The 15,228-nt window shown below is 50.0% G+C and overlaps 1 protein-coding gene and 1 long non-coding RNA gene across 6 annotated transcripts; one reads left to right on the top strand and one right to left on the bottom strand.

Annotated features, from left to right (window-relative positions):
• Positions 1–9,985, bottom strand: CUNH19orf12 (chromosome unknown C19orf12 homolog). 5 transcript variants are annotated; one of them, XM_019423290.2, is made up of 4 exons: positions 9,687–9,799; positions 7,790–8,046; positions 4,441–4,610; positions 1–1,065 (listed from the first exon to the last, which is right to left on the bottom strand). In XM_019423290.2, exons 3-4 carry the CDS (start codon positions 4,598–4,600, stop codon positions 800–802), a joined length of 426 nt encoding a protein of 141 aa, XP_019278835.1. In that variant the 5' UTR covers positions 4,601–4,610; positions 7,790–8,046; positions 9,687–9,799; the 3' UTR covers positions 1–799. The 5 variants fall into 5 exon arrangements, with proteins under 5 accessions (XP_019278835.1, XP_019278836.1, XP_019278834.1 ...); XM_019423291.2 differs by lacking the exon at positions 9,687–9,799 and adding an exon at positions 9,361–9,646 and having other exon boundaries at positions 7,900–8,046; XM_019423289.2 differs by lacking the exon at positions 9,687–9,799 and adding an exon at positions 9,361–9,645.
• LOC109251567 (uncharacterized) lies at positions 9,945–14,748 on the top strand. Its single transcript, XR_008423365.1, has 2 exons — positions 9,945–10,059; positions 12,670–14,748. It is a non-coding gene; the product is annotated as an uncharacterized LOC109251567 (long non-coding RNA).
• The last annotated feature ends 480 nt before the right edge of the window (positions 14,749–15,228 follow it).

Below are 15,228 nucleotides of genomic sequence, written 5' to 3'. Positions count from 1 at the left end.
GCCTGTTCAGAAAACATTTATTGCAATTTGATAACACCTAGTCAAGTTACGGTTCCGAAAACAAAGTGAATATAGTATTAAGGGAGAATTTAGGGTGGACGCATTTCCTAGATTCTATCAATTCAGAAAAAGCAACACTTTTTACTGAAAGTACTTAATTTGAAAAGCAAACCTCAAGAACTACCACAACTTTTCAGATGGGGAGAGTAAGCCCCTGGGACGGTGAGAGCCCAGGTATGCCACGTGGGAGAAGGGCTGGGGGCCTTGATGTTGTGGCTTCACTCAACATGCCGACCACCCCTCCGTGGAAGGGACACTTGGAAGTCACTGGCCAGGGAAGGGGCACATGAGGGAAATGTGATTCCCTCATGGGCCAGCTCCCAGGTCCTGAGACCCAGGGCCCCAGGGGAGGAACAGGTCCCGTAACAGGTGCTTAGGACAGGCGTCCTCTAACAGGTGCTTAGGACAGGACTCCTTCACAGGTGGGGAGGTGGAACACAAGGGCCTTCCGCCACACTGCCTTGTGAGTAACAGTGGACCCGGAAAGCTGTCACTGATGTCGCTCTTCACCAGCCTTCCAGCCACAGGGTGGTCAGTGCATATTAGTGCGCGCGACCCCAAAACACGACATCTTCATAAATAATCTCCAGAGCATGATACCGCGCCGCAGTAACCTCTCCAGCAGCTTTCATTCCACGCAAGGTAACACACTGATGATATGGGGCTTTCCCAAACCCCCTGTCCCCTTCTGTGGGTCTGAATCACGTACACGAGACCCCTGCGTCCCAGGAGGAACGACCTAGTCATCGTACTGAACTTCGGCCTGGAGCTCCTTGGTGACATAGTTCACCAGCATCGCCAGCAGCTGCTGCTGCAGGGCCTCACTGCCCATGACCAGCGTGGTCAGCTGCACGGCGTCCATCCACTCCAGGTGCCTGACGATGGCGGTGGCTTGATTAAAGAGCTTTTGCTGCTCAGCAGGTGGCAGCTCCATTAGGATCTGAGGAATTGGCTTAAACTGTCCGCTTGTCATCCATGCACCTAATAGACCCCCGACGGCCCCCCCTAGAAAACAAGGGAAGGCTTAATTAGTTGGGCCGTAATCGTAAATGACGGTCTCAGGTTCTTGCAGAGAGCACGTCCACCACCATGACGAGTAGGCACATTCAGGGAGGGCCAGAACGGGCTCGGCTCTGTGCCCGCTCTACCCCACAGTGCGGGGGGCAGAGGTTTATGTGGTCTTTAGTCCATTTGGGTCCGTATAATTGACACCCAAGCATGCCCTTCCTTAAGCTCTGCACGAAGCGTCTCCCACCTCATAGCTGTGCTAACTACAATCTTTTCCAGGGGCCAAAGGCTCCCATGCTTCCCACAAAAATCTCCCTCATCTGAAAGGAGAGAGCTGGGATCAAGTGCATTTTCAAGGAGAATTATCTCAGTGGTGAGGCAGAGTTTTCTCCATTGAGTGTCTAATATGCTCTTTGCCCCTGAACTTTGGAAATTTCTAGTGAAATCATGTGCTTAAAGGACCCTGGGGACAGATAAGGAGACCTTTACTCTTGAAACAACTATTTTTAATGCAACCCCTCCAGAGCTGTATGATGATAAATATCAGATTTAACTTACTCAACTATTTCTTTTTCAGCAGACCCAAAAGGGCATAATCAGTGTTTTTAAATGTAAATTTATGATCAAATTTAAGGCGCACGATTTGGGGACTTGATGCCCTTATGTCAACGGAAAGTCCTGTCTAATCAAGTGGGATGCAGGCTTGTTACAGAAAGGCACCCTGGGGCAGAGGTCTCAAACCCTAGTGCCTTCAGGGGCCAGGCAGGGGGCTGAGAGGAATGAGGAAGGCTGGGTGAGCCTGTGGGTGACAGGGAGCTGTTTCCCTGTCTAAATGGGCCGTGGCCACCCCTCGCCAACTCATTGGTACTGCACAGAATGCTAGATTTGTATCTTCAAAAGGTCCCATGATTTTCAAATATCAATGATCAGGTATTTAAAATATGCAGCCCAGCTAGCTGGACATGACAACTCTCTTCCAACGAGTAGAGCAGAGCATGGAAATGGGAAACGGTAACTTCACAGTGGAGAAACCTGGCAAATACCACCTTAACCAGGTGAGCAAGGTGGGTGTCACCAGGGAGGCCCTGTGGGTGTCACGTGTCCCTGAAATGGCACTATGAAATAGGCACACCACCTCCTTCCATGGTCCATAACCCCAGGCTAATCACAAGAAACTCATCAGGCAGACCCAAACGGAGAGGCATTCTACAAATACCTGACCAATATTCCTCAAAGCTACCCAGGCTGTGAAAGACAAGCAAAGTCTGAGAAACCGTCACAGACCAGGGGAGACTAAGGAGACATGAGGATTAAATGCAGTGTGATATCTTGAGCTGGATTTGGGGACAGGAAAAGTTCATTAATGCAAAAACTGCCAAAATCCAAATAAAGTCTGGAGAATAGCTAATAGTCAGGTATCAGTGTTGGCTTCTTAGTTTTGACAAACGTACCATTGTAATACAAGACGTTAATGTTAGGGGAACACAAACCGGGTGAGGGATATACAGGAATTCTCTGCATGGTCCTGCCAACTTCTCTGTACATCTACTACTGCTCCCAAATAAGAGGTTTATCTGAAAGAATACAGCCCCGGGCCAGGGAGGACCCATATGTAGGCTGGACCCTACACACATGCCGTAAACCTGCACCCTCTCAAGAAGCACACCCTCCCCTGAGACAGAGACCAGGCCAACATAGAGTCCTGGAGCCTCAGCACTGCCCCTGGACAGGCTCCCCTTCTGCTCCTAAGGCAGGGAGGATTCTGGGGAGGGAAAATCAGTAATTTACAAGTTTTACTGAACTTTTCCCCATGACACCCGTGAAGTGCTTAGAGTCGACAAGAGTTGCACACATCTGCACTAAACCTTTATGAGAACATCAATATTTGATTTAGAGCAGCACTTAATGCAAAAAGTCGCCAGGAATATCGACCAGCAAATTACTAACTCTTTGGAGAAGAGAAAATTCCTTTGTTTTCTGGGTAAAATGATACTCCCGCCCACGAGCAGGGGCTGCAAGTAGCGAATCCCCCGGGTTCTCTTTGCAGACATCCTGTTCTCCACCAGCTTTTACATAATCCGAATAAAATATATGCTCCCACAATGGCATCTGAGAACAGCTATATGATAAACGATCCTATCAAGACCGCCCCTGAGTGCACTAGATGGGGTGGGACAAAGATACAGAATGTCGCTGAGGAAAGAGGCAATGGCCTGGTCTCCGCCCTCACTGGCTGCTTGTTGGATGGTGAGAAGCTGAAGTCAGGACTCACTAATTCACAGTTTGGAAAGGGAAATGTACATGTGGAAGGTCTGGGGCCACCCACATGCTGATTTACTCCCCAGTGTGATCTCAGCTTCATGAAATGTCCTCGGATATGCCCATCCTGCTATAGAAAGGCAGAACAGAGCAGGAAGCCATGCTGGGGAGCTGGGAAACAGAAGCCAACCTGGCAGACACACAGTCACCTCTCCAGCCTATACTCGTGTACAGACAGGATTTCCACCAGACTCTGAGCTCTCCGATGTCCCCAGCACAGCCTCCCCAGCACAAGGCAGGCATTCAGTTAAGGATTCACTGAGCCCAATGCAGCAGACCATGTCTTTAGCCAATGCTCCTATGTTTCAGGGTCCATCTGAGGCACCTCAAGGGAGGCATAATCCAGCCCCTCCTCAAGTCAGGCCCACACAGCAGCCAGCTCACTAATGCCACCCTAGCCCACAGTTCAGGCCACACAGGAATTCTTCCTTCCTATTCCTAAGCCAAAGGAAGCAACCTCATCCTATCTCCAAGGAATGATGGGAAAATCAGCCAAACCTCCATTCATTGCCAGAAACTGGCTCTCAAATAGAAGCAGGTGGCAAAAGAAAGGGGCAGGGATGGCCACTCTAGCATAGTTTATTGCTGTTTCTGCATTAGATTGTTTGCTTTCAGAATGGGGCAGTCTCTCTGAATGGGCTTATGTAAAATGGCCAGACAGCATGTGCTCCTAGCAGGTGCTCAGCAAATCCCAGCCTCCTCCCTGGTTCCCTTCTGCAGTGATATGCAATGGTGACGGGGTTAGGAGACTATCCAAGGGACCCAGGACACCCCGATATCTTTGGACTCTAGGACACACCCCTGCGGGGAGAGGCATCCCCCAGGTCTGCATGACACATGCCATTTCCAAGAACGCCCTGCACTTCTGAGACATTCACACTCAGAAGCTGCGTTTTCAATAGGATACATTATGTACACAGAGATCATTTCACAGAAGCAACTTGACTGAACATCTCACACGGGACAGAGACCTTTATGAGGTCTCCGTGGTCTCAAAGGCCTTTTTCACAACACCCACCAGGCTGGCAGCCCCTGCAAGGGATTCACGCTTACCAACAGCTAGTCCGGGTGGGCCTCCAACCAGGCCCCCGACGAAGGCCACGGCCCCTGTGACCAGGGCGCCCCTCCCAGAGTGCTTGACGGCCGCCTTCATTTTCCTCTCCTCGGAAATGGAGCAGAGCAGCTTCATGATGTCTCCTACCACGACGGGCATCTCGGCAAGCCTCAAAGGAAGCATTTCAGAGGGAGACTTTCAATGGGTGTCAGTGTATTTCCACCCAAATGTTACTCTCCCTAGAGTTTTGAGGAAGAGTCCTCATTTTTCAGTAGAGAACAGTAGCTCCACCATACGCACGACCGACAGCACTCCGTCATGTGAAAAGTTGTCACAGACAAAGCAGGGTAGCATTTAGTTAACAAGCAAACAGAATCAGCAGAATGGGTGAAAGGTCTTCTCTTCTCTCTGCTTAACTTCTGACTTAGGACAGATTAAGGAGCAACCCCAACTGCAGGCTCTACCGGTTCACCACAAGTGAGGCAAGACTGACCTCTCTTGCATCAGCGACCGTCCTGCTGGCTCAGGCATCCCCAGTGTGCAAAGCCTGGCAGGGTGCAGAAAGTCCTGGCCTCAAGTCCTCTTTTGTGTGACAGTGCAACTGAGCTCATGCCAAGCCAGTAAAGGGGAAAGTATTGGGCTGTGAGACCACACCGGCTTTGTGCCCGCACTTGCCCGCTGCATGACCCTGAGCAGACCGTCACATTCCTCACCTGTAATATGGAGACAAACCACCTACAAGCTGGATTCTTGAAAGGTATAAGTAGAATGGATGCAAAGTGGCCAGTGTGAGTCTGGAATACTGCAGGCCCTGAGACATGATGGCTCTAAATGGACATTCTGGGGGCGCCTGGGTGGCTCAGTTGGTTAAGCGTCTGACTTGGGCTCAGGTTATGATCTCACGGTTTGTGAGTTCGAGCCCCGCATCAGGCTCTGTGCCGACAGCTCAGAGCCTGGAGCCTGCTTCCCATTCTGTGTCTCCCTCTCTCTCTGCCCCTCCCCCACTTGTGCTGTGCCTCTCTCTCTCTCTCTCTTAAAAATAAATATAATGTAAAAAATAAATAAATGGACATTCTGTTACTGACACACACCACTCCTAAACCCAAACCAGTTCTGCATGTGGGGTATCAAAGACAGAGACAGGATGACATGGTAATATGAAACAATCGGAGAATAAAATAAACCAAAGAATTCCAGGGGGTTGCATATGTTTGGACAGAGACAGATGGGCCTTTGGAACAATGACCTTAGAAAACTTCTCTGAGGTCAGGAAATTGTTTGCCATACTGGGGGAAACTGGCAGGCAGGCAGGGCAAGGGCAGGGTGGGCTCTGACCCAGGGTGGGCATGAATGGAGAGCCACTACACTGATGGGCCACCTGCCTGGGCTGGGGGCTAAAATCAAAGCGGCCCGAGCTGGTGCTTCTCCTTCCCGCTTCAACTGAACCCAAGACTCAGTGGGCACTTCCTTTCCATCACTCCCGTTTTCACTCAGGGCTGACACATTTGCTAAAGGAATGTTGCTAAAGGAACTTGCAAAGTTTGGGGCAGACCCTGTTGCTCAATATCTTTTGGTTACATCTTCTTTTTGACCCAAGGATAATCCAGAACCAGGCTCTAATGTAAAATTACCCTCCCAATCCTGGGAGAGCAATTTGAGCCCTTAGAACGAAGTGTGTGGGCCTGCTGGATCACCACAGTCAGGTTTCAGAACTTCTGTGCAGTCCCCAGAGAGGTAAGAAGTCTCCTGTGCTCTGGTCCCTGCAATATTCTTGAGATCAGTGATTCTCCACAGTGCACAGGAACCACTGACGACCTTGCTAAGTACAGCCAGTAGGAGTGGGCTGAGATTGTGCATTTCGAACAAGCCTCCAGCTGGTCTTCTAACCCCACTTTGGACAGCAAGACCCTAAGAGAGCGTGACCCGGGACATCTGACATCTCTTACTTAGTCCTCAAGTTCAGAAACTGCAAACAAGCATCCCCCGAATGCGTCTGTTTGACCAAGTGGGGTATAGAGGCAATGAGGGGCAGGCCCTGAAGGGCCGCTCGAGGGACTGGAGGAGAAGTCAGGATGACCGTTCCTGCTTTGGCTGCGTGTGTCCTGGACCCATCAAGGCACCTCCCAGCTTCCAGGCACCTTTGCTCACTACTGGCAGCCTCTCGCAGAGTACATGCTGCCTTCTCCTCCCTGGAAGGCAGCCCACTTGAGGGTCAAGACTTGTCCACTCACAAGTGTCACAAGAGTAAAATAGCATTACAAGAGCTAAGGGACTGCACACAGCAGAAGTCACTACAACATGAGGGGATGGAGGGTGGGACTTGATTCACCCAGTAGCCATGGTCCTGTGAAGCTATGAAAACAAAATGAGTTTTATTTCAAATGCTCATTTATTTCAAATATTGATAACCAAAGGCATTTAATTTCATGGTCAAGCCTTTCAAAAAGCTAAAAACCCTCCTGTAGAACGTCTAATCATTGTATACTTTATATCTGGTTTATATCTAGCTTTTTATCAGTCAATTATGCTAGGGAATGGGAGACAAAGCTCCCGTCCTAGGAAAGCCCCTCTGGAAGCTGCAGTGAGCTTCCCATTTCCGGGCACATGAAGACCCCAAGGGTGGTCTGCAAGGCTGGCCTCCTGGCCAGTGCACTCTGCCCAGACACCACTCCTAAAACAGGTTTTCTGCAGCATTATGATCTGCACTCTCGAAACCGTTTCTGCACAGCAAGAAAACACATGTAAACGAGGCAGGAAACAGCCACATCACGCTCTATTGTCCATCAAAAAAACCCTAGCTTCCGACCTGCTCTGATTGACTTTACATAAACCCACAGGGGCTCATAAGGCATCATTGTGCAAGTGCTGTTCTCAACCTCCACTTTGCCCAGGCAGACCAGCACAAGGCACAGGCCCAGGGCTCTGCAGAACTGGAGGACCAGCAGGTGTCACGGTGTGTGGGAGGGCAGGGGAAGAAGTGGCCCAACTCTGGCTGGGCTCAATAGCTCTACACCACAGAAAGCAGTGGCACTGTGGCTGCCTCAATCCAAGAGAAAGCTGGCTTAATTTCCTTGCAGGAATCATTTTAGAAGCTAGAGCATCAATAGACTCTTGTGGAAGAAAGGTTTGTAACCCCATCTCCTGACTCCTTGCTAAAAAGCTCAGCCTCCTGACTTCTCCAGGCTTGCCAGATTGAGGGAGGAAGCAGTCCTGCTCCTTCTCCCACTCCAAGCTTGCCTTTGTCTGTAAGCAACAGGGAAGCGAGGAAGGAGGGAGGAGGGAGGAAGAGTACTCTGATGGGGACAGACCTCAGAGAGTGGGAATGGGGCCTCCCCTCCCATATCACACCTATTTCAGAATCAGATTTGTCCACAAAACAGGTTCTGGTCACAGAAAGCCCATCTGCCAGCCACAGGGAAGGCAAATGCCAACTTGCAGCCCTGGTTTTCTCCACGCACCAGGCTGGTCTGCTGATTACAGCAAGGTTCTGGGAAAGAGGGAGATGACTCCATCCCTGAGACTGCAGCGCGGCTTTTTGAGACGGACCAGATTGTGAGACAGGAGAGAGAGGGGGGCTTCAGCGCTAACATAGACCTCCATGCACCCTGTTTAAAAAACAAAAAACAAAAAATTAGAAAAGCAAGCCCCTAAGGACTCAGACAGAGATCTTGCTCACCTGCAATCTTCAGTACTTTCTTCTTGTCTGTTGGAAGTCATCAACTTCCACTGTGTGCACTGGCTCCTGTAAACCTGGTCTTCCCACCTCTGTATGCCCTGGGGCCAGGGTTACTCCTGGATCCCAGCAGCATTGTCAGATTAGCTCATAGACTTTTTTTTTTTTAATTTTTTTTTTTAACGTTTATTTATTTTTGAGACAGAGAAAGACAGAGCATGAACGGGGGAGGGTCAGAGAGAGGGAGACACAGAATCCGAAACAGGCTCCAGGCTCTGAGCTGTCAGCACAGAGCCCGACGCGGGGCTCGAACTCACGGACCGGGAGATCCAGACCTGAGCCGAAGTCGGCCGCTTAACTGACTGAGCCACCCAGGCGCCCCACCCATAGACTTTTTAAAAACTCAGCTGGTTGCCAGTATTAAGAGATCTGATTTCACATACATCTGATTTCAGATTTCTTGTAAAAAATCGAAAGAGCAGGGCGCCTGGGTGGCTCTGTGGGCAAGCGTCCAGCTCTTGACTTCGGCTCGGGTCATGATCTGGCGGTTCCTGAGTTCCAGCCCCCAGTGGGGCTTCACACTGTCAGTGCGGAGTCTGCTTGGGATTCTCTGACGCGCCCTTTCCCTCTTCCCCTCCACCGCTCATGCTCTTTCTCTTTCAAAATAAATAAATAAACTTAAAAAAAAAAAAAAAAAGAAAAAAATCATCAAGAGAGCAAGCCGCCCTGGCCTATCTTCTTGTACCAAGGAGGCCAAAGCAAAGCAGGTACTGCCTTCTCTCTGTCACAGGCCCGGGCAGAGTGACCTTACCTACCTACCTACCTACCTACCTGGCCCATGAACAGGCCGCTGTGCAGCCTCTCAAAGTCTGTTTCCTTTTTTCAAGGCTAAAGAAGCCACCTGTCCTCACCAAACTAATTCGCCCCTCCTAAATCATTGACATCCATTCGGGTCATCTCTAAACATTCCCCATAGGGCGAGTCCAGGGGTGCTGACTCACCCGGTATCCTAACTAGGACTCCATCCTGCCCCCACCCCCCCCCCCCCCCGCCCACGCACCTGGGACACTGAGGAGGGTGATACCCACCCACCGGCTTACTGAGGAGGACACATACACGTGGGTAACTGAGGAGGTCACACAAACACACAAACCCGGGTCACTGCGTGGCGCACCGCTGCGTACGAGCCCCCACCCCCAAGTCTGGCAGCCCGGGTTCTAAACCCAGCTCGGCTGCTACTGCTTACTTCTGATGTGACGTCAGCCTCTCCGTGCCTCAGTGTCTTCATATGGAAAATGAATACCCTAGCAACGTGACAGGCTAGGCCCGGCAGCCCGCAGGCCTCCCGGCCCCACCTCCTGGGCTCCCGGCCTCACCCCGCGCGACGCCGGCGCACGGAGGCCCTTCCCCCCGCTGGGAGGCGGCCCGCCGCCCGCGTCGCCGCCGGGAGCCCCAGACCCGCGCGACCCGAGTCCCGCGCCGCCGAGCGTCCCCCGGCACCCGCGGCGGCCCGGGCTCCGCCCTCCCGCCTTCCGGCTCGCCCGCAAGGGGGGCCTTCCGGCCGCCACTCACCCCGGCGCCGCGTAGCGCCGCGCTCCCGCAGCCGGCCGGGCCCAGGCTCGCCGCGGAGCCCGAGGGCGCAGGCGGCGCCCCTCCTCCTCCTCCGGGCCCAGGCCTCCGACAGGCTGGGCCGTGCAGGCTGAAGTCACCGTGGTCCCCAAGCTGCGCTCCAGCGCGTCCATCCCCTGTCCTCTACCCCAGCCCGCACACGTTTTAGATGCGCTTGGCACCTTGCAACTCCCTCAAGCCCGGAAAGGCCTCCTGGGATCCTCTTTCCCTTTGACCTTTGATTCAGGATCTCTGACCCTCAGGCCTAGGGACTATCCTCCCTCCCCTCAGCGATCATGGGAACCACGGGAAGCCCAGCAACCACGGGAAGCCAAAGGTACTAAATTAATGTTCGGTGAATGTATGGGCCAAAGTCCAACATAAGCTGGAGGCCGGTGCTGGCACCAGACGCCTCTGGGTCTGGGGGGTTGAAAGGCTAAGCGCTCGATTTACTCCCAGGGTTCCAAGGGAAGGGGACTCCAGCTTCCAGGACAAAGCTGAGGTTGGGGAGACTGTTGGGAGGGGGCAGAGGTGGGGAGGGGGTGCAGGGGATACTTTCGAGAGAGTATGGAGGAGATTCCCCCCACCCCCTCCCCCACCCCCGTGCTCCTACACACGCGCTCACAAGGGCTGGCCTTGAACCATTTCAAATCTGAAAAAGGCTCTGGTGGCTTTCCGTGGACTATACCACTTAATCCTGGCAGTAGTCCTGTCACCGAGGCATGGTTGCCACTGCCATATTACAGATAGGAGAAGCCAGGCATGGAGAGGTGGGTCTGCCCAAGGCCACCCAGGTAGGGTGTGTCAGGGTTCAGACTCTAACCTGGGTCCACCTGGTTCGAAGACCTTGCTGAACCCAGCACTTAGCCTGGCTTTCCAGGGTACTGTAGACACCCGGAGGATGGGCCTCTTTTACACCACCAGTCATCTTGTTTCCTTTTCTTCTTTTTCCTCTTTTGAGTGGGAAAGTACACACATATGTATATACCACATATATACACGCATATATACACATATAAATACCATGTATGTACACACACAGATATAAACCCATATGCATATATATATACCATATATTTAAACAGACATATATACTATAGTATATACATGCCCCAATAAGATGTTTAAAAAAAAAGGTATATATATTTGCTGACTTAAAAAAGCTGTACGTATTAAGGTATATAAGCCAGCGAGTTGGGGGATAAGCATATACCTGTGAGACCATCATCACAATCTATACCATAAACATATCAATCACTTCAGAAGTTTTTTCCCACTCTCTTTATTATTACTATTATCGTGTGTGTGTGTGTGTGTGTGTGTGTGTGTGTGTGTGTGTGTGAGAGAGAGAGAGAGAGAGAGAGAGAGAGAGAGAGAGAGAGAGTTGAGAACACTTAACCTAAGATTTACCCTCTTTAGTATACATTTAGTGTATGATACAATATTATCAGCTGTAGGCAGTATGCTGCATGGATTCCTAGCATGTATTTATCTTGCAGAATTGAAACTTTATACTCTATAACTATCATCATTTTTGTTACTTCCGTTTCCCTTCTGTCCTCCTGTGAGAAAGGGCCTTGAGCATTAACCAGGGTTCCCTGGCCACAGTGAAATCCATCCATTTCTGAGTAGGAGCTTTTGTTGAGTTTGGGTGACATTCAACAATGAAAGTTAACTGAGGCTAAGAATAGCTCAATCATCTCCAGGCCCCTACCTGGGGGAGATTCTCTAGTTTCTCTGCAGGCAGCACCCTCTGGTGGCTCATTAAAGAATTGGGCTGCTGACTCCTTCCCCAGAGGTGGTAAGGGGAGTACTGGTAGGCAGGAAAGATGCTGGAAGGGAAAGAAACTTCAAGGTCAGGACCCTCTTGAGAAGAGAAGGTGAACTGTAAGAAGTCCCGCAAACATTGCACCTATCAGCAACCTGGCACCTTCATTCTGGTATGAGTGGGTGCATACACATAAGCCCATAAATGTAACAGATGATTCCACAGTCTCATAGTGTCAGCTGGGCCTCCTGTAGAGTCGGTCCTGTGAAGGAGGTGCACAGCAGGGTCGCCATCATGGTGACCGTGCCCTGGCCCAGCATACAGATAGTGCTCTCATAATGCTTACAGTCCTAAGATCTGGCTGGGTGACCTTGGGAAAGTCATTCAACTTCTCTATGCCTCAGTTTCCTCATTTGGGAAATGACAACAATGATAGTCCCTGTCCCATAGGATACTACTGAAGAGTAAAGGAGGAAATGTATAGGGATCAAGATTATTCTCGTGAAAAACATCTCCAGAGTCCCAAATGTGAGGCTCATGTGCCCAGAGAGGCAGGAAATCTGATTCCACCCCATGCCTTCACAATCCACCATTTTCCAGAAGGGTGCAAGAATCCCAAAGCATGCTGGTCTGCATTCATAAAGCCAGCTTCAGACTATGATCCACACATTCACCAAATGTTAACTTAGCATCTTTGGCTCCCCAAGGTTGCTGGGCTGTCTCCATGACCACTGAGGGGAGGGAGAAATGTCCCTAAGCCAGAGAGTCAGAGATCCTGAATCAGGGGCCAAAGGGAGACACGATCCCCAGGAGGACTCTCTGGGCTTGAGGAAGGTGCAAGGTGCAAGGTCCATCTAAAATAGGGTAGAGGGCAAGGGATGGATGTGAAGGAGTGCAGCCTGAAGGCCATGGGGCCCCCTGAAGTCAGCACCTTTCCCCCCACCCCAACTTTTCTAGAGTTCGAGTTAGCTAGCTCCTACCTTTTATGGCTTTTTCAGGATAAAAAAAACCCAGACCCAGAGCTGGACAATTCCATATACAGGTCACACACACATAAACCCCTGCAACCTCTTAATCAAAGCATATGAGTAAACTTGATGTCATTTTGAACACTAAAATCTTACGGTGTTCTTTTTGTTTTTTATTCATTTTTAATTTTTATTTCTTATGTTTTTTAAGTGATCTCTACACCCAACATGGAGCTTGAACTCAACCCCGAGATCAATAGTCACATGCTCCACCAACTGAGCCTTCTTTCTATTTTAGATTACCTCTAAGGAGGCTCCACAGTCTTGTGCTTAGGGATTCCCAGGGATCTTGATCCAGACTTGCAACCATAGAGCCAGGGTTTTGGGTCAGGAGGGATTCCAACCCCATATGGTGGGCCTAGGACACCCTTCCTTCCTTGGCCCTTGGGATGGAGGGGGTATCCCTTGCCCCCAGCCTTCTCCCTAAGATGCAAGCCATTCCTTTCATATGGGAAATATTCATCACACTGCTGTAGCAGGTAGGGCCCTATAACAAAGCACCACAAAGTGGGTGTCTTAAAACAGAAATTTATTGTCTCTGTTTCGGAGAGCAGTCCAACGTGTGGGCAGGTCCAAGCTCCCTCTGAAGTCTGTGGGGGACATCACTCCTGGCCTCTTCCCAGCTTCTGGTGTGGCTGTCAGCCCTCGGCATTCGTGGGTTTGCAGCTGTGCCCTGCATCTGTCATCACGTGGCATTCTCCCTGTGTGTCTGTGCCTGTGTCCCAACTTCCCTCTTCATATTGGATTAAAGGCCCACCCTAAAGATCTCATCTGAACTTGATGACATCTTCAAAGACTCTATTTTCAAATAAGGTCACATTTACAAGTTTCGGGGGTAGGACTACAAAGTCTTCGGGGTGACACAATTCAACGCAAAACACCAGGTATTCAACAAATGGCAGCCGTGACGATAAGCATCTGAGTACACACATGGTACATGCTGGCACAATGAAAGTAGGAGGCTCGGCCCATGCCTTGTATCACAGTTGTTGTGTGCAGAGGGACCATCAAGCTGCCTGTCTTTGGTCTTGGGGGAGCTTAATTCTGAAAGGACTGTTGTGGGCAAGGTGGTTTGGGGGCTGGTAATGGAGCTGGTCCGGAGCTTCATCACTGTGCCTCTAAATAATTAATTCATCTTCTTCCTTGGTGTTTACATCCTTCAGATATCTGTAGATGGCTATCATGTCCCTTCAGTCATCACTCAGCACCTGTCTACTTATTTGCCATGGTGCTGAGTATGTTTATTGTTGTTGTTGTTGTTGTTGTTGTTGTTATTTCCTCCCTGCACACTCCCTTGGTCCCTCAGCCACCATCATGGTTCTGTGAATTTCCTCCAGTTTCCAGCCCTGCAAGTGCCAAGTTACGGGGAGGAAGCATCAGAAGTCAGCAGTCAGGTGACAAGGGATGGCTCACAGGCCCTCTGGCCTCCTACTCCTCTGTAATTTTTGTCAGTTTCCCCAAAGCCACATCAAATAAATAGGCAAGCCAAGGAAAAACAGCGTGCTTACGGTGCAAATGCAGTTTCCAGACAAATCCCCTGCCCCTGCTCCCATCCAGACAGTTCCCAGGTTCCTCAGCTACTAAATGAGAAGAATCCTTGCTCTCAACACCGAAGGGCTGCTGTGAGGACTTCAGGAGGAACAGAGCCAAGAGCCCCCGTGTCAACCACGAGGCTGGGAGAGCCGCAGTGCCAGCAATGCCTTCAAAAAACGATTGGATCTCTGCAGAATGTTCCAGGGGTCCGCTGCTCTAGAAGCTAGAAATTCTAAGTTAGAATTTACAAAATGAACTTGATAGAACTGAGATTCACCCTAAAATCTGTCTGTGGAAAGAATAGAGAGATGCCCTACTTCAAAATCTACCATCAGATTTTAGTTTTCCAAATAAAGTATGGAACTCAGAGCCAGGTGGGCCCTTGGAGACATGTTACAGATGGCCCTGAGGGGGCTTTGGAAGGTTATGCTGCTATAAAAGATTTGAAAAAAAAAAAAGGCCACCTTGCCTTCTATTTCAGATCTCACTGAAGAGTTCTCTGTACCTGGAAGACTTATTTTCAGTGTGAGAAGAGTGATTTTCAATGGTTCTGTTGAACATGCAATTCTCATGCAAGTATTTCTATAATTATCCTGTTTCAGTTATAATACAGTTTCCGGAACAATAGGACTTTTATTGTATTGCCATATCTGTTATAATAGATGTTTTATTACAGAAAATGATGGTAGAGTCACTATTATGAGTCTGAAGTTTTTATTTCAAATTGCTCATAGGATGGAAATTCTTTCTCCCAAGTAGTTTTTACTTTAATGCTGCTTTTGTTGTTTTTTGGGTTTTGTTTTAAACGTTGATGTGTTTGGGCTTTTGTTCCGTGGCAGAATGTGGATGGTTTGGAGGGTTTGGGGAGGTTGTTTTGCTGCAGTACAGACTGTGACTAAGTGACCCCTGGCGTTTGTGTGTCTGTTGTCAGTTTCTGGTACACAGAGTTTCTTCAACATGTCAGATACATTGTCGTATCCACACATGCTTTAGTCTGCTCAGACTGCCGTAACAAGTTACCAAAGACTGGGGGATTTACACGACATGCCCCACAGTTCTGGAGCCTGTGAGCCCAAGATCAGGGTGCTGGGAAGGCAGGTTTCATTCAGAGATCTTTTGGTTTGCAGGCCTTCCACCTTGGCGATGGCCTCTTCTTTGTGTTTGTGGTAGGGAGCGG

Source organism: Panthera pardus, unplaced genomic scaffold, assembly GCF_024362965.1.
Source record: "Panthera pardus isolate Hobbes unplaced genomic scaffold, ASM2436296v1 HiC_scaffold_18, whole genome shotgun sequence".
In the NCBI taxonomy this organism is placed as follows: Eukaryota; Metazoa; Chordata; class Mammalia; order Carnivora; family Felidae; genus Panthera; species Panthera pardus.
Note: the sequence above shows the minus strand (reverse complement) of the source record. Positions and strands in the feature narration are given on the sequence as shown.

Bases quoted from the DNA above. Each gene is read 5' to 3' on its own strand.
- CUNH19orf12 (XM_019423287.2), bottom strand. From the start codon at position 9,856: ATGGACGCGCTGGAGCGCAGCTTGGGGACCACGGTGACTTCAGCCTGC. The intron at 4,611-9,686 runs GTGAGTGGCGGC...GCTTCCTTTGAG, and splicing joins CGGCGCTACGCGGCGCCGGG to GCTTGCCGAGATGCCCGTCG. The intron at 1,066-4,440 runs GTAAGCGTGAAT...CTTGTTTTCTAG, and splicing joins CCCACCCGGACTAGCTGTTG to GGGGGGCCGTCGGGGGTCTA.